The sequence below is a fragment of the Channa argus genome, chromosome 16, assembly GCF_033026475.1.
Source record: "Channa argus isolate prfri chromosome 16, Channa argus male v1.0, whole genome shotgun sequence".
Taxonomy (NCBI): domain Eukaryota; kingdom Metazoa; phylum Chordata; class Actinopteri; order Anabantiformes; family Channidae; genus Channa; species Channa argus.
Window position 1 is genome coordinate 18,493,929 of NC_090212.1, and position 20,916 is coordinate 18,514,844.

Below are 20,916 nucleotides of genomic sequence, written 5' to 3' on the forward strand. Positions count from 1 at the left end.
AGCCCTTTCCATTTATATGTATAAAAACAATTTTCTTTTTGGAACTCTAGCCCTTGGCGCCAGGATAACCTCTGCATAATAAACAGTGCTAAATAATTTGGATGTGAGGCAACTTTGGCCAGGACCAAAGCCACTGCACTAAGAACACTTGAGTGTGAGTCTTTGCAGAAGAAAATGCTCTTTGATGCAGAGACATGTTTAGGTTCGTGTTAGCATGCCGCTCGACGAGGCCTCAGGCCTGCTGTTGAACCTGCCACCACTGTCTTCTCCATCTTTATTAACATTACCCAGGAGGATGGCAGGACTATCGGTTTCACATGTGTAGATCATGTTTTGTGAGTTTAATCACTCATCCAGTTCCTCTACTCTGATTACTACTAGTTAACCATCGTAGTTATCACGAACCCTGCAGGGTTCAGTTCTCCAGAAAAGGCCAATTTAGAGTAGGAAAAATGTTCGGATTTCAAATCAGTTACAAAGGAGGGGGAAACAAAAGCACAGGAAAATGACTATGGTAGCTCAGTTTCTGGGCAATTTTGTACCGATTTTATTTGCTAAAACAAATATTCATTTTTTTCACATTGTGGCATTCCTATTAATGCAGCAGTAATTCGTTTGTTTACATTTGTCAATGCAGCAAACTACCAACCTCATGACCACAGCCGCCTTTTACGCATTCGACCAATACAATAAAACCGACTACACTGTACTAAAGTAAGTGTTCAACGTCCTTTAGCAGTCGAATTGCACAAGCTCCATTCCCGATCTGTTGTCTACAACCAGGCAGTGGCTCTGCCATGTTGTCCTAATTATGCTTTGGTTACTGGAACTGTGTGAGCTGTGACTACCGGCACCACTGTGGCACTAATCAGCTTCCACAATGTGCAAACACCACATGTCACCATCCTGTATACATGGCTCTTAACTGTTCGCACAACCCTGTTACTGCAGCTCAATGCTCCATCAGAGTCCACTTGAAGGTAAAAATGAAGAATGGTTGAAGAGTGGTAAAAGCACACTTCATCGTCATGGTTACAAGCTCTGGGGCGCTTGAGTGAGCAATGAACTAAATGGATGTGAATGTAAATACTCCGTGGTAGTATAGTAGGAGCAACTCTTAAGGGCAGATATGAGAGATCATGGTGGGTAAACAAATCTCGAGGGTGGACTGGTTAAAGTTTAAGGTTAGCAGTCCTTCATCTTTGAGTCAGACGGGCCTAATTAGGTTTGATTGTCCTCTACTTATGAGGGATCCAGCCTTTAGATTTTTGCATGTGTGTGGTTCGTCTGCTTCCCTGATTGTGAGTCTCTGTACTGAGTGTGCTTTTCATGGTTTTAGAGAAAGTTCCCTCTTGTGACCAGGAGCGACAGAGCGCCCTGGACGAGGCTCGGCAGAACCCTCGCGATGCTATTTTCATCCCTGACTGCAGCCCTGGAGGCCTTTACAAACCAGTCCAGTGTCACCAGTCCACAGGATACTGCTGGTGTGTTCTGGTGGACACGGGACGGCCCATTCCTGGAACCTCGACCAGGTAATGTCATTGTTAGGATTAGAGCTAGAATTTTCAACAAGGCTTGAGGAGCTTTGGTTAAGATAGTATTTCTTCAATGTTAATGCAAACAAACAATGCAAATGTCCACATCTTAGTTTTAGCATTAAATAACATTTGTTAATTAGCAAATGTAAACGATTTTGGTCATAAACCAGAGCACTGGACAAAGTGACATTTTGGCCATGTGACGGCACTAGACAAAACGTTTAAGCATCACCAGAGTCCAATCTGATTTAACTTTGAAAAGACTGTGAATGTCCGCACCAATGTCCATGTTATTCAAACCTAGAGACATTTTACACAGAGCCACAAATTGGAATGTGGACATGGTGCCACAAAAAAAATTGGATTACTGAACTCATCAAGATCCATCCTGCTTGCTTGAGACTGAAATTCATTACTATTTGATGGATTGAAATCTGGAACAAAGTGGTGGTCAGAAAGTGGACCAGCAGAGCCACCTCCACACTATGGAGCTTATGGCTACAACTTAGTTTTGGTGCGAAGATGTTAAATTTCTTAAATAATTCTAGATCAGCTGCCGTTACCAGTTCATCAGAAAACCATGAGCAAAAGTGTTTAGTTGGCCATAAACACTTAGGCTGTTTGTTTTCACTGTACTTGCTATTGTTTATACTGCTTTCAGGAAGATGGCAGAGCCAGAGTGAGGTTTTGCAAGTGGTGCATGTCAGATGGACGAAAAGGAGGAAACAGAAAAATGAAAAATAAAAGAGCATTGCTTAAAACTGTTAACATGCACTGATGATGATTCAAAGATAGAAAATGTACAAAGAAGATACTTTCTAAAAAAAAAAAAAGTAAAACACTGAGGCCAACTCCAAACGTCGGACAGACAAAAACATATCGACAACCCTGAGGCGATTATTTCTTTACAAAGGAATTTATTGCTTTCTGGATGAGACCTCATGGCATGCGTCCCAATTTTTTCCCCTCTGGACGGCAATGTGCACAGTCACGCATCAGTCATCCCATCTTGGATCAGTGACTGTGTAGACTAAAAAAAAAAAAAAAAAAAAAAAATTACAACTGCTTTTTCTTTGGGGGGGAAAAAAAGTCAAATGAGACACACATGCCCAATTTTCCATTCTATTCAAAAAGCACTGATACAAAAGCCAGGAGAAAACGAGTCATGCTACGCATTATGCCAAACAGTTTGTTATGGCACTGAAGCAAAGCTTTGTGCATGTCAAATCAAATTTATTTATTAAGTCTTAATAAAAAACTAATCAATCACTGTCAGTCCCAAAAAGATCTCGCTGTGAGCAGACACGCAGATTAAAGGAAAGGAGCGATGTGTCACAATTACAGAAGCCGTATCTTGCATGAATGCAGAGTTGGATGCTGCGTTACCAATAAAAATATACATAGTAATCAGGGTACTACTTCTGCACCAATAACAACTGCTGCTAATTGGGTACTGCTGGTTTAAACTTAGATCTGAGGCCTGTAGGGAAAACAATATTTCAAGTAATTTATTTTTTTGCTTTTTTTGTTGATTTCTTTTATGTTCCATGGTTGAACAAATTGGAAAAGCAGCATTTTTTTCCACACATTGCAAAAACAGGCTCATCCTTTCCCCCCATCTTTCCTTTTTGTCATGCAACCTTGTTCCTGCTGTCCTCTCCTCTCACTGTAACAGGTACCAGTTGCCAGAGTGTGATGGAACTGCTCGATCTCGCGTCTCAGACACTGAGGATCCCTTCCAAGGCAGAGACTTGACAGGTTCACTTCACTTTTGGGCTTCAGATTGCAGTAATATTCCTGAATTCAAATTTCTTTGGCCAAATATTATTTTGATATTCGACGAAGCTAAAACGTTCACTATCACTCCTCCGAGAATGTTAACCGAATGTTCAACATTACATCAGCTGACCAGGTTTTTGGACAATCGCATCCAAACCAGGGGCCAAGTGTATAAATGATGCATGAACACAGAAAACACAAGTATGCCTTTTTCCCCCACACAACAACTGGTATGTTTAAATATAGAACGTGTGGGGGCTGCCCCTAAACATCTGTATGCATATTTCAGAAAATGCATACAGATGTTTAGGGGCAGCGTGAATGAATAGGTCAAATAAAAATAAGATGAGACAATCCAATATTAGAAGATGTTTCGTTTTGTCAGTATTACCGATGGTCTTATTATTATGAAAACTACATTACTCTCAAATGTGCATTTAAAGGCTAAATTTTAAATAATTGAGCGATGGAGTTTATTTTTCTGTTTATTTACAGAAATTGTTGCCCAGCTTTTCTTTTTTTAATGTTATCCTTACTACACAGTGGCACCTGCACTGCAGAGGACCACAGCCCTGTATAACTGTCACTGTTATAAAATCTACCTAAATCTCCTTAATCCGCAAATCATCTTCGTCATCCTTCTTTTGAGCGCGCAAATATCAATATACAAATAGTTTGTGATGTTTCAGTTTCTACCTCCATTCATGGGGATTTGTGGGAGTGGAAATTTAGCTTGTGCATGTGCGCTCATTTACACGATGGTGATTTATACTGTAAACCATAACTAGGCGTGGGTGTCTGTTGAATCCATTGAAAAAAATGCATATGCATACTTATGTCTCTTTGCAAACTCAATTTTACTCAGACTTTTATGCACCTGGCCCCAGAGGTTGTAACCTCAGCTCATACTCCTGTGCTCTTGGTACCGTTTCCCCATCATTTAAGGTTGCATTGTAACTCTTATTTAATTCCCCATCTGGTGGGTTTACAGAGTCAAGCATGACTCCTGACTGTGCAGCAGATGTGTGGCATGTTTTATGGAAGGTGTTAGTGTTGCGGGGTGCAGCAGTGAGGCTGTGGTGGGGTGATGGCGGTGTTGGAGACGGCAGGGAGCTGAGTGGAGATATTTTTATGTACTCTAGAAAGATGTTCTGCCACAACAAAGCACAATATTTCATGGCCATCACATCAAGGCAGGGAGAGAAAAGAATGCTTGAGAAGACCATCTATTAACAACAGGCAGCTACAGGTTCAAGCTCACCGTGCACAAAGAGCCACAATACGTCCTCTGTAAGGAGGAGCAGATAAGAGTTTTCCCCCTGAGACCAATCAGGGATCTTTTCATTTTCAAGTCAGCCAGTTGAGAACCATCGGAAGTATAGAAGCTTGAGCACGTTTAGTCTTTGAACCCAACTGTCAGATTTGAAATGCTGCTTGAAATTTGACTTGATTTGGGATTAACAAGATCACATCCAACTGACCCATATCCAGAGGTCCTACAGCAAACTCTGCTCTTTACACCTTGCCACATTGACTGCGTACAACAAAAATATTTGTGCTTCTGCCCCAATTTAACACTTGGATTGAGGCGCAGCAAGGCATTGCTTCTACACGTCCGAAGTGCCGTAAGAAAAGCTAATTGGATTCACCTGGTGGGGCGGCGTACCACCTCCCACAGAACGCCCTGAGCCAAGGCAAAAACAATGAAAAGAAGCAAATGGAGCAGAGGACACGGGGGCCACAAACACTGTGAGAAAGGGAGCAGGAAATCAATAGAGAAGGTGTGAGGGAAAGATGGAGAGGCAGAATAAAAGAGAATGAGAAGATTAGTTTACAATGCAGCTGCGTTTGAAGTTCCAGTATAAGAGACAATTAGGAGGGAAATATTTACGCTGGTTTAGCCTGCTATTAAAACCATACATCTGGGCAATTAAAGACAGCTACCCAAGGTGTTCAGAATTGTGTCATAAAAGTTAACAGGTCTGCACTGCTCAACAAAGCTCTCATCACCGAACACTTCTGTTCTACCTCTTGCCATGTGCTTCAGCTCTGCTTTTCTAAAAGTCTGTTGCCATGAAACCAAATATTCCATGTCTGCTGAAAATATTCCAAATCCTTCAACAGCAATTGTTAATGTAGGCTAATTAACACACCTGGTCAGTCAATAAGCTCTGGACAGTGCCTGCATGACGTCTTTTACTGTGTAACATTTTCTGCTTTCACTTCCGCTTCACTGTTTTCAGTAATGACTCATATTAGTTGAGTAAGGTTATTGATACATTTCTGTTTTTGATTTGTGCCAGGCTGCCCAGAGGAGAAGAAAACAGAATTCGTTACAAGCTTATTAGATGCCCTCACAACAGACATGGTGCAGGCCATAAATTCACCAGCCCCCTCTGGTGGTGGGAGGTAAGCGTAGCCATGTGCCACAGTCAAAGTGGGTGCGTCTCAAGTCTATTACTCTCTTATAATATGCACCAGCATTTCCACTCACATGCATATTTGCCTGAAGACCTGCGGAGAAATAAACGGAAAAGACGCAAAGAGAAACGAAATGAGGAAATGTGATTGAGACCCATAAGATGTCTTTTTTCCTGAAGAGTCATCTAATGCGACGTCCGTTTCTGACGTACGAGTCTTGAAATGCCATTCAAGGAGGAGAACCAGAATGACTTCCAGTCGAGTGAGGGTCAATCCTATAACTTGATATGCACCCAGTGTATTATGCCAGACAGCACACCTCATGGTTGATTTGGTTGGGAAAGATCGAGTCGGTTCAGAGAGTACTTCCTTCTGGCTTTGTGAACTGCAAGCTAATATTTTTTCTATGTCATCAAATGCACCGATCTGGGCAGAGAAACCGACAGGTTTGCGTCATTGCTGGAATTCATTCTGCAAAGCAGAAGTTTTTTTTTTTTTTTTTCAAAATGACTTTGTTGCAAGTTAAAGTGCAATTAAATTAAGTTTTTTTCAGTTTTTGCAGTAAAACAAAACTGCCAGGAAACTTCACAGGGTGTTGCTTCCTTGGAAGTTGTCAAAAAGGGATGAATATCATTTTATTTCATTTTAGGTATGATTATGGATCAAAAGGAAATATGTCGAGTAGCATTAAGCATAGTTTATGAGCTAATCCAAACCAACTTTGGATTTTATTTGTATTACAAGTTATATCTGTGTCATTTCTTTGACTCATGGTTTAACAAGTACATTTATGTTTACATGCATCAGTTTTCACTTCTTCTTGTTCCTCTGACCTTTTGCAGGTTTGTTGAGCCTGACCCCAGTCACACTTTAGAGGAGAGGGTGGTGCAATGGTACTTCGCCCAGTTGGATACCAACGGCAGTCATGACATCAACAAGAAGGAGCAAAAACCTTTCAAAAGGTATCTAAAGAAGAAAGCCAAACCCAAGAAATGCGCTCGCAAGTTTACCGACTACTGTGACCTGAATAAGGACAAGGCCATTTCCCTGCAAGAGCTGAAAGGCTGCCTGGGCGTCAGCAAGGAGGGTAAGAGGGAGAGAAAAGCTGGGGGAAAAACTGAGTCGGGGGGGAGAAATGGGATGGAAAGGGGCAGGGTCATGGAGTAGGGGTCATGACCCTGGTCTGAACATCAGCCCAGCTGGGAAAATCAGTCTCCTACAACAGCTAAACAGAGGCCACTTGAGATTTAGAGCTCGCATTTTCTCTGTTGGTAAAACTACTGGATAGGCTTCAAAACTACAATGAATTATTTCTGTTGGAGATATAAAAACTAAAAATCTCCAAGAATATAAGTATTACTTGGTGGCGTTAAGATGATCACGTTACATATAATACAAACAACTTCTCCACACACAAGATTTATTGTAATGCTTTCATCATGTCGTAAAAAAGGCGCATACGTTGTGGTCAGTCAATTAGAGGCAGGGATGAAGTAACTGTGGTACAGTACATGTGACAAACAGATGTGTTGGCTGTCTAAATAAGGTGCACAGCACTCAGTGATGAGTATTTAGACAAGACTGATGTATTTGTGGATCCTAGACACTGTCTGGGCAGGAAAACCGTGAATTATCATAAGTTTATCCTAACAGCCGCTGCCAGCTGCAATCGACATACCATGAAGTAAAAACGTTCATCTTTACACGTTTTCAAGCAAGGTTTAACTAGTTTAAAAGGCCCAGACATCATGAAACACATTTAACGCATAAAGGACCTGGATAACCCAATGACAAATAATTTGCAATGCCAATTTTTGCAGGAAGCTACACTAATACTGAGGCATTGTGTTGTACTGTAGATCCTATTTTAAATGGAGAAAATGTCATACTTGCATATTTTTTTTAAGTTCATATAATTCATGGGAATGTAGTAATTTACTTTATTGATCTTTTCTTTCACCCCATTAACTTTAATTGTCTTTGTTTTTTCTCATATGCAGGCAGCTCAACGACAACTGGCTACGAAGGGATAAGACAAGGGGCAAATATGTTCAGTAAGACAATCTAAACTTAATTTTCATTAACTCTGTTTTCGGGTGCTGTACACATTTTAAATGTGTGAGCCAATAACATGCACGTTGGAGTAGTTCCAGCCAGCTGACTCAGCAGCATTTGATTCACATGCAAGTTTAGGATCTGAAGACTTTGAAATGTGCAGTGTGCATTATTTTCTTTGCTGTGGAAACCTCCAGAGACAGACTCATTCAACAACACCTAGAGTGGGCAGAGATTTGCCTCTAAATGTGTTTGGGTGTCGTCCTACTGACCAATCAGGAAAAAAAAGTTTCGATTTTTGCTTTATTAGTAAGTTATGTAACATTTATTGTAAATTGAAAATTACAACTACCCGAAGGGCCGTGGAGACAGGGGTGATGCAAAATGAGCAGGGAGATGAAGAGCTGAGCAGCGCAGAGGACTGACTCTGAGCTTCATGTTAGTGCTAGCCTAATCCACATTTATCGTCGTCCAACCGTGTGAGGTGCTTGTCCTTTGTGTGTCTGCTAGCATGTGTGGCAGGTGTGTGTGTCTGTAGTGAGCAACATCACCCTTTATTTTCTGAAACAAAATATATAAATATATTATATAATATATAATATAAATCTATAAATCTTTGTGGTTATAGGGAAATGTCCAATACAATTTGCCACAATAAAGCCCAATGTTTCATCTTCAGTATCTTTTTTATTTGAGCACCAGTCCAAAAACTTATTGTATTACGTTTACTGTATATATGCCACAGAAAGAAATGCAGCAAAGCCTCATATTTGAGAGGATGAAATCAGATTATTTTAGGCATTGATGTTTGGAAAAACAAAACCCACATAATTAAAATGGTTTCATAAATTATTATAAAAGTTGTATATTTACATTTTCTGTCTTTGAACTCATCATTTAATTACAACTCTGGACTTTTTATCTGGAGGAAAATATTCATCCAAAAGAATAAAGTAAGCAAGAAATATTTGATTGAGCACTTATGACTTGGTTTTTGATCTGTTGGGATTCCTCCCATGGAGCGATCAGTGGTCCTTCTGGGGCTGTTGTTTCTGGCCGCGGGGCCGGTTTAGCGCCACATAGGCATGAGGTCATAAGTTTACCCTGGCTCTGCCCCACGATGCCTGGGGAACGGTGGCTCGGCGCAGGCATAACGTCAGGTCTCTCAGACCTTGGGCACAGTTGCCAGGATAAACAGCTCCAGTGTTGGAACAGACGAGGAGGCTCGGTCACTTGTTTTTGCTACAGTCACTGAATCTATCACCTTTGTGCTTAGGAGCTGAGTTAAATGGACAGACACCTTTATTCATCTCCCTGTGCTGCCCACTCAGGCTCTTTGTGTAAAAAAAGAGTAAGAGACGGGGGAAGCCTGCAGGAAAGGGGCAGGAGTCTGTAAGACCATAGGCAGCATTCTGTTATGACTGTGTTCAGGTATGCCTAGCTGATCTTTGATGGCCTAAGTCAAGCAGCCAGTAAATCTTAAGGACTGTTTTAGCTATGGATGGTCACTGCCGTGTTGTTGGACACTGAAGGTGAGAGATTGTGAGAATGGGCGGGGGGGGCAGAGTGGAGCACATGTATGAGGCTCACTAACATGTTGGAAACAGCAAAGGAAAGAATCTGCATACCTTTTAAGCTCTAAAGTGTTGGAGATGATGACGTCCATCCTCAGAACAGACTACAAAGCTCATTATAGATGGTATGTAACAGAAGCCTGGGGCAGTGATTTTCTCCTTAAAGCCTTCTCATGGTCAGGCCAACAGCTGATGTGGAGGTTCAGGCGGTTCAAGAATTGTGTCTTTTTCACTGTAATTATAAAAATACAAAAATGTTTTGCAGTTAAACCTGATGCAATGTTCTTTTAATGCCTTAATTCCATTTACTGTAGAAAAACAAACAGGTTTGAAGTAGAAACACATGCTGGTGTACATATGAATGCGTACACGTGCAATAAAAAAAAAACTTGAGGGAACACAATTACAACATCTTAGAAGATCTACTGTCAATGCTTAGGGATGCAGTATGTGCTGCTATGCACAATTTCAAAAGCGACGTGTTTTTACAGACATTGTAAAGTTGTGTGAGGCTGAATGATTGACGATGCATTAGTGCCATTGTAGGCAATGTATTTAATAACTGGTGGACGATGGAACCATTGGCTATTGTTTAACTTTGCATCAAAAGTGAAAGAAATGAAATGTGTTAGTTATGCTTAATTTTTACTGAAGGTCTCAATGAGATCTTCACACAAGGTTTCTTTTACAATAGAGTTGACAACAATTTGTATGTTTTCTGCATCGCATAAAAAGGATTCAGTCACACAAGTATAAGAAACTAAAGGTGCTGAGAATCAGTCATCCCCAGGTGCTACTTGGTACTGTATGAACCTTAAGAGTAAATATATCCTGTTCCATGGTTCACGCTGAACTTCACTAAGGCTGTTGAATATCTCACTAATTTAGATAGCAGGGTCTTACATATGGTGATGCCCTTCAGCTGTCTGTGATCAGCATCCCAGCTTTTCACATATCTCAACAGCAGTGAGCCATCTTGAGAGATTTACCTAATGGCGCAGCACTAATGTAAATGGTATCCATCGATTGAAGGGCAGCGCCGGGGCATGAGGAGACAGAACATCTACATCCAGTGTATCGTGGATCCAGTACTAGTACAGTATTTGATAATGGGCTTTCAGAGGAAACGTACTATTCCTGTTTATAAATGTAAATGGAAGTAGGAAGTTTGCTTATAGCAAATTATTTAGCAGTATTTTTTCACAGGAAAGTCGGCCGCCTCTCCCCCGTCTCGTCTCCCGTCCTGTTGTCCTCTGTCCCTCACATCAGCCCTGGCTGTGTCCATCATTAAGCAGGAATGAAAGGAGACTATTATGAAGCAGGCCTGGCACCAGGGCCGCAGGACCATTAGAGTCCTGGACTCTTAGAGCCAACAGCAATTACTCCACACTGCACTTTTTAAAAAGGCAACAGAGGTCAACAGAGAGGATGGTGATGTTAGATTTGGCTCAATATCTCTACCTGTTACTTCAGTGATGAGATACTGGAATAAACAGTTTTTCCATAGTCTGTGTACAAAGCTGAGAGTTAAGTCAAGGCTGTGTGTGTATCCGTCCTCTTAGCCTAGTCCTTATCCCCCCCCCCAATGCCGCTATGTACAGCTATACGGTAGCATGATTCCCAGCCCCTTGGCTGGGAATTCTTTGGTCAGTCCCACGTGAGACAAGACGATTCACTACTAGACAGGATCTGCTTTCAGCTCTTTATCACAAGTGGGGCCAAGGTGTCCAGGGAGAGGCCTGGGAGCTTTGTGTTGTTAATGGCACAGACAGTGTCCTCAGTGAGGAAGGAGAGGACCATTTGCTGCACTGGAGCCTGGTAATTGCAAAGCTGATTCATCAGGCGAACTGTAACTCAGCTCCTTACAACAAAGACATTTATCTAAAGCTAAAGAGAGGAACATGACTTTACCTAGTAGAAACAGAAAATACTGTGGTACCGTGTAGTCTAAAAGGTACAACGTGCCACTAACACAGCCACAGTGAATGATTTATGACTGAATATACGAAGTACTACAGTTCTTGATGCTGAGCTGTTCTTTCGAGTGACTTAACAGTTAAATAACAGCTGGTTTTAATCTTACAACACTGAAATAATAGTTTTCACCTAGATGTTAGACTTTTAATGGCGGGTAAGGATATGGGTCAGCAATTCTGTACAACAGAATCCAAAAAGTACCGGCAACATTAGCATGACATTGGTAGTGCCGTTTTTATGGTCACCAGAGGGCAGATTGTAATGATCATGACCAGGCTTTAACTTCAACTTCCAAGTAAGAAATGCCAAAATCCAGTGGGCAGATTGCCATCATGTTTGCTGTGCATGCTCATGCTCTCTAGAGAATGTTTTAATTTTGGACACTCTTACGCCCTCAAGTTACATTTTCTGTCAGAAGTGTACAGGTGCACACAATTTGGAAGAGGTCAGCCAACACAGGAAATTGGATGCCCTCAACATGTTTGTTAATTCATGACGTGACTAAGACGTTTTTTGTAAAATAAAACTTGTTCGGTACGCTATGGCAGAGTATCATCCAGTCCAGCTTCTATGACCGGTCATGTAAGGATTTAACAGGTTTGTGTTTATGTTGTAGAGGATGAGGTACAAGGCTTCGTGTACTGTACTGATAAAGACGTCACACAACTATTGCATAAGGATGTCAGATAACAATGTGAGCAGTAGACATCTGGTTCCAACCAGTCACAGTTTAAATACTATATAGGTGGCCGTAACTTTTTTACTTTATACCCTTAAAGTATAGGTGAAAGCACTTCACTACTTGGCTTACCCATATGGAAAGTTATCTGTGAGTTATGGAGCTGGGAAGAGACTGTGATGCTTTAAAGTTGAACAGAGGACTTAACTCAGTAGTTAATGCATCAGTTGAGAATAAAGAAGCTTCCAGAGTGAGTCAGGAAATCAGCACTGACAGAGAGCAGCTGCACATCCACACCCCCACAGGCTGCTCCCAAACATACACAGCATGCACATAAACCGGCAAATATGACCTAAGACAGAGCAAACTGTTAGAGAAGCTCCACATACAAATATGCACAAACTTTCCATTCCATGCACATCAGGAAATGCATATAAGCAGAGGTGCATGAAAACAGAAAACAGCCCACAGCCCGAGCTCTCAGGAGATCCTCTGCTCCCCTCTGATACCCATCTGTAAGCAATCTAGTCTTTGTACCCATCTCCTCTTCTCCCCCCCGCTAGAGTCACCCACTCATCTGATTGTCTGATTGCTCTGTGCTGCACACTGCCCCATGCAAGTGCAATTAAACTCACAATATCAGAGTGAGTTTAGTTGGGTGCCGGTGGAAATTGGGCTACTGTTCGTCCAAGAAGGAAAGGCGGAAGGAGTGTTCGTAGGCAGAGAGAGAAGAGGGAGCTGAGAGTGGAGCTGGATTGTGAACGTTGGGACTATGACAGGGAAAGCTAGAGGGTTGGTTGACATGATGCAGAGAAGGAAGGTGGATATACTGTGTGTCCAGGAGACCATGTGGAAAGGTAGCAAGGCTAGAAGCTTAGGAGCAGGGTTAAAGTGGTTTTAACATGGATCGGATAGAAAGAGAAAGGGAGTAGGAGTTATCCTGAAAGAGGAGTTTGTGAGGAACGTTCTAGAGGTGAAAAGAGTATCAGACAGGGTGATGAGTCTGAAATTAGATATTCAGGAAGTTCAGGAGTGTATTCAAAGAAAGAGGTTAGCTAAAAGGAAGAGAGTAGACAGGAGTACAAGGAGATGCAGCGTAAGGTGAAGGTAGAGGTGGCAAAGGCCAAACAGACTCCATATGAGGACTTGTATGCTAGGTTGGACACTAAAGAGGGAGACATGATTTGTACAGGGTGGTGAGGCAGAGAGATAGAGATGGGAAGGATGTGCAGCAGTTTAGGGTGATTAAAGTTAAGAATGGAAATGTATTGACAGGTACCAGAAGTGTGATGGGAAGATGGAAGGAGAACTTTGAAGAGTTGATGAATGAGGAAAATGAAAGGGAACGAAGAGTAGACGAGGTGACTGGTGTGGAGCAGGAAGTAGCAAAGATTAGTAAGAATGAAGTGAGGAGGACGTTGAAGAAGATGAAGAGTGGAAAGGCAGTTGGTCCTGATGAAATACCTGTGGAGGTATGGAAGTGTCTAGGAGGAGAGGTGGCAGTAGAGTTTCTGACTAGTTTGTTTAACAAGATCTGGGAGAGTGAGAGGAGGCTGAGGACTGGAGGAGAAGTAAATGGGTGCAGATTTTTAGAAAAAGGAAGATGTACAAAACTGTGGCAACTACAGAGGAATAAAGCTGATGAGCCATTTACATTACATTTACAATTAGTCATTTAGCAGACGCTCCAGAGCGACTTACAAGTGAGGTACAAGCAGTTTTTTTAATATTGAAAGTGAGTTTGCTGAGTGTGCAGAGTTTGGTAGGTCATTCCACCATCGTGGGATCATTGAGCTGAGTTTTGCTTGGTGTCTTCTGTTTGAGCCAAACAATGAAGTTGTGGGAAATAGTAATGGAAGCTGGGCTAAGGGCAGATGTGAGCATTTGTGAGCAGCAATATGGTTTCATGCCTAGAAAGAGTCCAACAGATGCAGTATTTGCTTTGAGGATGCTGATGGAGAAGTACAGAGAAGGTCAAAGGGAGTTGCATTTATGGATGTAGTGAGAGAAGAGGATGCAGAGGACAGGGTTAGATGGAGGCAGACGATTCGTTGTGGTGACCAGCTATAAGGAAAAGGAGAAGATCAGAGTGTGACACTTTAATTGTAACATATCACTAATCCCCGGCACGATTGTTAGCGTTACGGTGGTGTGTAGAGCTGCTCGCCGCAAATCTGTAGGTGGTAATGAACATTCATCCTGTAGCGCAATAGTAAAGAAAGTTTAAAGCCTGTTTCCATTGAAAAGAAGTCATATCAGTGCACTAAGGTTTATGAAGTCGCATTAAACGGTGTATTGTTAAGTAATGAAAAGAATAAAAAGGTCTTTTTGGTTTGACTCTGATGAGATGCAGTGAAGAAAAGGTGATGGGCTGCAGATGATAGATCTGCTTTCCATATGGTCAGTTAGAGACAAGCGCGCACACACACACACACACACACACACACACACACACACACACACACACACACACACACACACACACACACACACACACACACACACACACACACACACACACACACACACACACACCTTTTACAAGTGTGTGAGCTGAATGTTTTTATGAAAATGTGTTTACTGGCCAAAAACAAATTGGACTGAGAAATGCAACATCCATCAACAGTAACCTCTTTTAACACATTAGCATTTTTTATAAACTACTGTATGCATATCAGATGTTGCATAGGAACATTATCCAAACTGTCCAGGAAAGCGAACTTGTTCCTGTAGAGTGTTGTCATTCTCGTATCACGCAAAAGCTATGTGTGAGCACATCTGCAGGCTGGAAACCAAAACAGCTCCACAGTGAATACATTTTGTTCTCATTTCCGTCCCTCTCTTGTGCCTCTGTTCCCAGTAGGTCGTTTGGTGTGAGAAGAGAAGGGACGAGAAGCTGAAATGAGAGCCGAGGGCACAGACGGGAGGCATCTGCACGTTTGCTGACAGGAAAAAGAAAGATGGAGCAGAAAAATGAAGACGTTCCTGAATTAAAAAAAAAAAAAGAAAAAAAAAAGAAAAAAGAAAAAAACGAGAAGAAAACGAAGCGGCGCCAAAATATTTGCACTTTTTCCTCCCCCAAGTTTGACATATTTGTTTGTAAGAGTTTTTATTTTCTTAAGGTGATTGAAAAGGCTTACGTGAGAATGAGAATATATTTGTAAAGAGAGGACAGCCTTACCACTGGAAGAGCAAATGTTAACACGTTTCCCCGTGTGTTCACTATTGCCATTTGACGTGTCCTCAGATAAGAAGAACAGGCACTAGCACACGTTATGTGGCCGTTATGGGAAACTCGTCCCCTGTTACACATAATAGCACAAAGGCAAATGGTAACCTCCTCAAGAGGAGCTGAAGGTGAGCCAAATTCAGCCGTTGCAAGTTCTACTTAAAAATCACATGACAGAGCAAAACAATTCAAACAAATGTGTGATGCTGTTTGGGAACATGCTACGTTAAGTGAATGGCATGTAATAGAATTAAACTGTGACGGTGGAGACTTTAATCCGCGTCAAATTAGCTGTATGAATTCTTAGCAAATGTGCAGAACTTTCATAGAAACATTAACAAAGTTTCTGCTTTTTTTCCAGTGCCAGTGTTGGGGAGAGCCCGCTCTGATTAAATAGTCCTTCTTTACCCCAAACTAACATTAGAACATTATGATGTATACGTAGTTTGTAGGTTTTCTCCATTTTCAGCAAGTTGTCTGAGTAAGATGCCTGGACTTATTTCTACTTGCTCACAGAATGTGCTTCTCACAAGACAACTGACACCAGGACTATGAAGGATAAAAGCGTGCATCCCCAACACCGGTACAACCACGATACTAATACACTTTCACACATGTGAGAAACTTCATCGTCCAAACCCAACTGCAATATTCGGTCTTTTTTTTTTTTAACCTCTGTTTGCTATAGCTGCTAAATGCATCACTCTGTTCACCAGCCAATTACAACACGTCTACATGGTGTTTGGTGCCCAATGGGTTTATCGCTGCCCATTAGCAGTTTTCAGAAAGCTCAAAGACCGAAGACTACGTTGAAGTACACGTAGTCACTAAAAACAATGAGCATGTGAAACAGTGGAGATTCATATAAGGCTTTGTTGAGCTACATAGTTCTGCTCTCTAGAACATTTCTGCACATCTGGTATAATGTTGGTGCATAGTATAACAAAAGCCTGCTAATTAATGCACCACAATCCACTACAAAAGGCCAAGATGTGTAATTTTGTGTTTTCTCACACGAAGCTACATTTTTTCCTTTTGTTGTTTTTTTGAGTCAAACCTAAAAAAACCAAACAAAACAACAACAACAACAACAACAAAAACAAGCAAACAGTGGAAGCATCTGGTATTTCCAATAGGTCAATGTTCAAATTTGTATTAAATTGTTTGCAGCGTGTTCGGTCATTGGCTCGTGTTGCTCACCAGGACAAGTTGCAACTGCATTAACACATCTCTGACCCCCTGGCGGGGATTTTATTTTTCCATTGCAGATTACGGTCCAGAGAATGAGAAATATTCTAAATAGTGCCAGGAAAAGGAGATAGCTAAACCCAACCGGTAAATGTAGGGAAGTAAGATGTTTACATGGGCCAGTATTCCATTAATATCAGCTGTCATATTCACGTTTATCACCGTTATTGTAAACAAGATGTGGCATTTGCAAAGGCTAGTTATTAAAATAAATATTTTAGTCTCCCAAGTACTATCAGAGTACGTTTTGTGTATGTAAACACATTCATTGTCTTTCCTCCAACAGTTGATGTCAGTGCTGCTCCGTTAACCACCACACATACTTGGAGCTTTGCCACCTTATGCAAGACAATGCAGTAAGTCCAAAAATACCCTCAGGGTGTCTGATTAATAGGAAAACGACTGAGCAGAGAGAATAAACACTAGAAAAAAACAACAACTTATGAACAACGTTTGGACTGTAAAAATAAGATGTCTAACATTTGGGATCAATTGAGTTTTAAAATTGGAGAATAACAATGTTTTGCTGTGGTCCGAATGCTAGTGTATTCGTTTTGAGTTGTGGATTTCTTAACATAGTCCCAAAAAGTCACTGCAGTGGCTCATGAACATGAAACAAAAAAAAAGGTTCCTATTGTAAATATGTACAATAACCTGTTTTACTGAATTGAGTTTCATTTCCTTTACTGTCATTTTCTTATAACAAAACATAGATTATACTTTTTAGCGTGTTTATGTCATGTGAAACATTAGGCTATAACACTAGCTGACTTAACACTGAAATGCTTAGACCAGACTGTGTGTTATCAGTGCTGAACAGTGTTTGTTTTATCTGTGGAGGGGATTTTTGACTATTTCAGCTTGTGTTTCATGGTTCCCACCATCACTACAAGCGGCCGAGAACAGTATCTGGTGCTTAATCCACAACAATTACAGGTTCAGTCGTGTCTCAATTAAACTAGACAGTTGTGCCAAACGTGAGTGAAGCAGCTTGCATTTCTTAGAGGTCTGTGGAGTCTCTCCTGAGTGCCTGCTCCGGTCCGGGTTGGAACACTGGGCTTGTGTGTGCATGCTGAAGTGCTTCCAGACGCTCTGGAGCAGCAGATCACATGCAAGATCTAAAACAACCTAACAGGATAGTAATCTTTGCTAATCACAATGGGGGATGTAAAGCGAGGGAGGCTTACAGATGACTGTCAGGCAGACAGGGAAAATCCAAGTTTGCCCTACACCTCACTGGCTACTTTTCCCCTCCAAGCCCCACCAGGCTTGTCACAGTCACCTCAACGTGGTGAGTGAAAAGTTTGAAGATTTCCTACTCACAGTTAAAGAAATGCGATCCATCGAAAAAAAAAAAGCAAAAAACACTGAGACGTGTTGTGTTTGGATGAAAGAGCTCAATGTAAATCATGTGGCACGAGCGATTGCAGCGATTTGGCTTCTTGGGAAACCAGAAATGTTTCGCCACTTACCCCCCGATTGTCACAATAAACTAAGTAGCCTGAAGAGAGCAGAATGGTACAAAAAGGAAAAAAACGTTCTGGGAATCGACACAGATTAAATGTTAGAATTTATGAAGTGCCTGTTGGCACCTGGGTTTTGTGTCAGTGTCATACACTCAGAAGCAGTGAAAAAACAAACGTACCAGCTGTTTCGTAGGTGACGGCTTATTGTTCAAGTGGACAAAGTGTGATTTGGCTACCAGAGTGCATAAACCCCTCAGATAAGGCAATTTAAAAAAAAAAAGTCTTCTGCAGAGGCAGTGCACAAGATGAGGAGGCTTTTTATGTTTGGAAGAGTTCAACACTGACCCCTATTAGTAAAGCGGGTTCACTGCAGACTGCAGCGAGGCCTGTTCAGCACACAGGCTCAAACAGCTTCAGCCAAGTCAATGGAATATCATGAACTGTCAATAAATGTTTTAAACTAAAGGATGTCTTGTTTTTTTCTGAAGGCTCACAGGACAATGTTTGATATTCACATTTCATGAAATCTGACAGAGATCGAGACGTATACAAATAAATGACTAAAAGTGGACCCTGTGGTTGCTACACATATCCCTATTGTGCTCAACTGTCCTCTTGCTTGAATGTCAAGAATTCACTGTTTGGCCTGTTCATGTGAGATGCTCTGATTTAGTGGTGAGACTTCAAAGGTGTAGATGCTGAAAGCGTGCATGATGGGGGGGCGGAGGGCTTTAGGCTGAAGCTGCTGCTGAAGGGGGGGGGAGACAAGGGATGAAATTGGAGCCAAGAGGCAGCTGCAGTACATCTGTCTTGTACTGACACATGTGGCATTTGACTTCCAGTGTGAAGTTCAAAAGAGTTTTATAATGACGCAGCTGCTTAAGGATGCTTGTGTGTGTGTGTGTGTGTGTGTGTGTGTGTGTGTGTGTGTGTGTGTGTGTGTTTTCTCCTTTGTTGAAGGTGGGATGGGGGGGGGCGTGGTAGGAAGGCTGCCAAGGGGCTTTCATAGGTGAAGACTGGAATTTGGGTTTTTCAAGTGACATATGGGCAGTACAGGTGCTGTATGAAGTTTAAAACTTTGAGTTTCCCAACATTCAGAAAGGCTGCAATAATAAGAAGGAAGCAGCATAAACAACTCATCAAGTGTGAATAATGTGACAGTATTTGATAGATTTTACTCCGAAACATCTCATCCATTAGAGAAAATTAATATTTAACACTTCTGCACATTAAAGATGAAGTTTGTTTGGCTCACTCTATTAACAGTGCACCAACATGTGACTGTTACTAGTGTTATTTTATGTCTTTTGATTTTTGACTTATTCTTGCCTAATCTTTCTGATCCAGGAACTTGTGATAGTCATTTTTCACTATTGTATGGGTGCACAACAATCAAAACTCTGACATGGACATGTTTTTAGAGTGTATTTTTACAGCACATCCATGTTTGTGCAAGATTTTAAGCAAGCGAATGAGAATCTCTAATGATCTCATATCTAAAGCCTAGTTTATAAAAAAGAAAGAAGAAGGAATTAACAGGAATCCTGCGTATTAAGACATGTCAGTGCAGTTAGAGGTTCCCCAGAGGAATGGCCTAGTATTTTACATGCCCCACATGCTTTAGTAGTGATAATTTTGCATTGGCCCCCTACCCCTTGTCCGCATTGAAACACTTAGAAACAGATCAAAAACACCATTACAGGTAATTAGAGCGGGCCATTAGCTTGTGTGATAGCCAAACAGACATTTTAGCAGTGGGGGGATGATTGTGCACACTGCTCACCATTTGTGCCTGATGCTCTGCCTCTGTGCCTGCAGCAGCACCTGCCCAGCAGCATGAGGGCAGGGTCAGAGGGTTGCCTGCCAGAGGGAGACTCAAGGGCAAAGGTCAATTTCCAGACATGCAAATGCCCACAATGATTGAGAACTCAGCTGCAAGAACAGAGCTTGCAGGTGGACAATGTATTTCACTCCCGCACAACTATTCTTTCCTCTGTTGCTTTGACACCGTCATGTTCCGCTGGGGAACGTGTTAAGGTAAATATAGCCCTTTGACTTTAAAGGGGTTTTGTGTTGAAATGGACTTTAAGAGTGCAACAATTGAACATGAGCATGAGAATTCCCATTGCTTTTAAGGACTTTGCCTCTGAAACCTTAAGTTCTAGGTTTTATTGGAAATGAAATTAAAAAACGCACAATATTCTCTCTTCTTTAGGGTTTTGAAAGTAGACCAAAAGCACAAAATCCAGGAAGCTAATATGTGAAAAATGTTTCATTTGGAAAATAGTAATAGAACAATGTAAAATCTACAAAGGTAATAAGAACATTATGAAATATGAAACTAGTGAGTCAGTGTTGCCCAGAATTTTATGTTGATTGAAATGACCTGCTATTCATTTATTTATTTATTTATTTTTATTTTTTTTAACTTTTCTACGCTTGACAATAAGTTATTTTCATGCACAAATGATGTGGTTTGTGCTGAGGCTAGGGAATGTTTCTTCACCCAAAATTAAATCTTTTATTGGTTTGGCTTACGCGCCTTGGCAGCGAAAAGCACTTACTGGCTGCCCATTTGGATTTGTTCAGGAGTGTGTGCACCGTCGTCATGATTTAATTTTGCTAAGTCAATAATTTTACAAGTGGAAACGGAGCAAAGGCACACATACAGAGATGTCTTTGCACATACAACCATGCAAAAAAAAAGAAAACAAAAACAGACTGGATTAGATTAAATTTCACTGATGCATGGGAGGAAAGACAGGAGGTGCCAGGAAGGTCGATGCTATTGATCAGATGAAACTAAAGCATGAAAACAACAAGACTGAAGTAATGAGATTTTAGATTTTAAGTACCAAATGACTTCATAGTTGGAAAATAAAGGAAAGTGTATACAACGGTATATCGCGTGTGTACACATTCAATGTATGAATATCAACATTCTTTAAAC

At 41.3% G+C, this 20,916-nt stretch overlaps 1 protein-coding gene across 5 annotated transcripts in view; it reads left to right on the top strand.

Moving 5' to 3' along the window:
* Nucleotides 1-18,431, top strand: part of smoc1 (SPARC related modular calcium binding 1) — a 49,046-nt gene extending 30,615 nt beyond the window's left edge. For 4 of the 5 annotated variants that reach the window (XM_067479172.1, XM_067479174.1, XM_067479175.1 and 1 more), the window contains 6 exons: nucleotides 1,340-1,532; nucleotides 3,214-3,296; nucleotides 5,621-5,726; nucleotides 6,581-6,825; nucleotides 7,739-7,792; nucleotides 14,884-18,431. In XM_067479172.1, the coding sequence (XP_067335273.1) occupies nucleotides 1,340-1,532; nucleotides 3,214-3,296; nucleotides 5,621-5,726; nucleotides 6,581-6,825; nucleotides 7,739-7,792; nucleotides 14,884-14,900 (698 nt within the window). In that variant the 3' untranslated portion in view covers nucleotides 14,901-18,431. The remainder of the gene's footprint in view (nucleotides 1-1,339; nucleotides 1,533-3,213; nucleotides 3,297-5,620; nucleotides 5,727-6,580; nucleotides 6,826-7,738; nucleotides 7,793-14,883) is intronic. The other variant, XM_067479173.1, reaches the window with a different exon arrangement.
* Nucleotides 18,432-20,916: the final 2,485 nt, after the last annotated feature.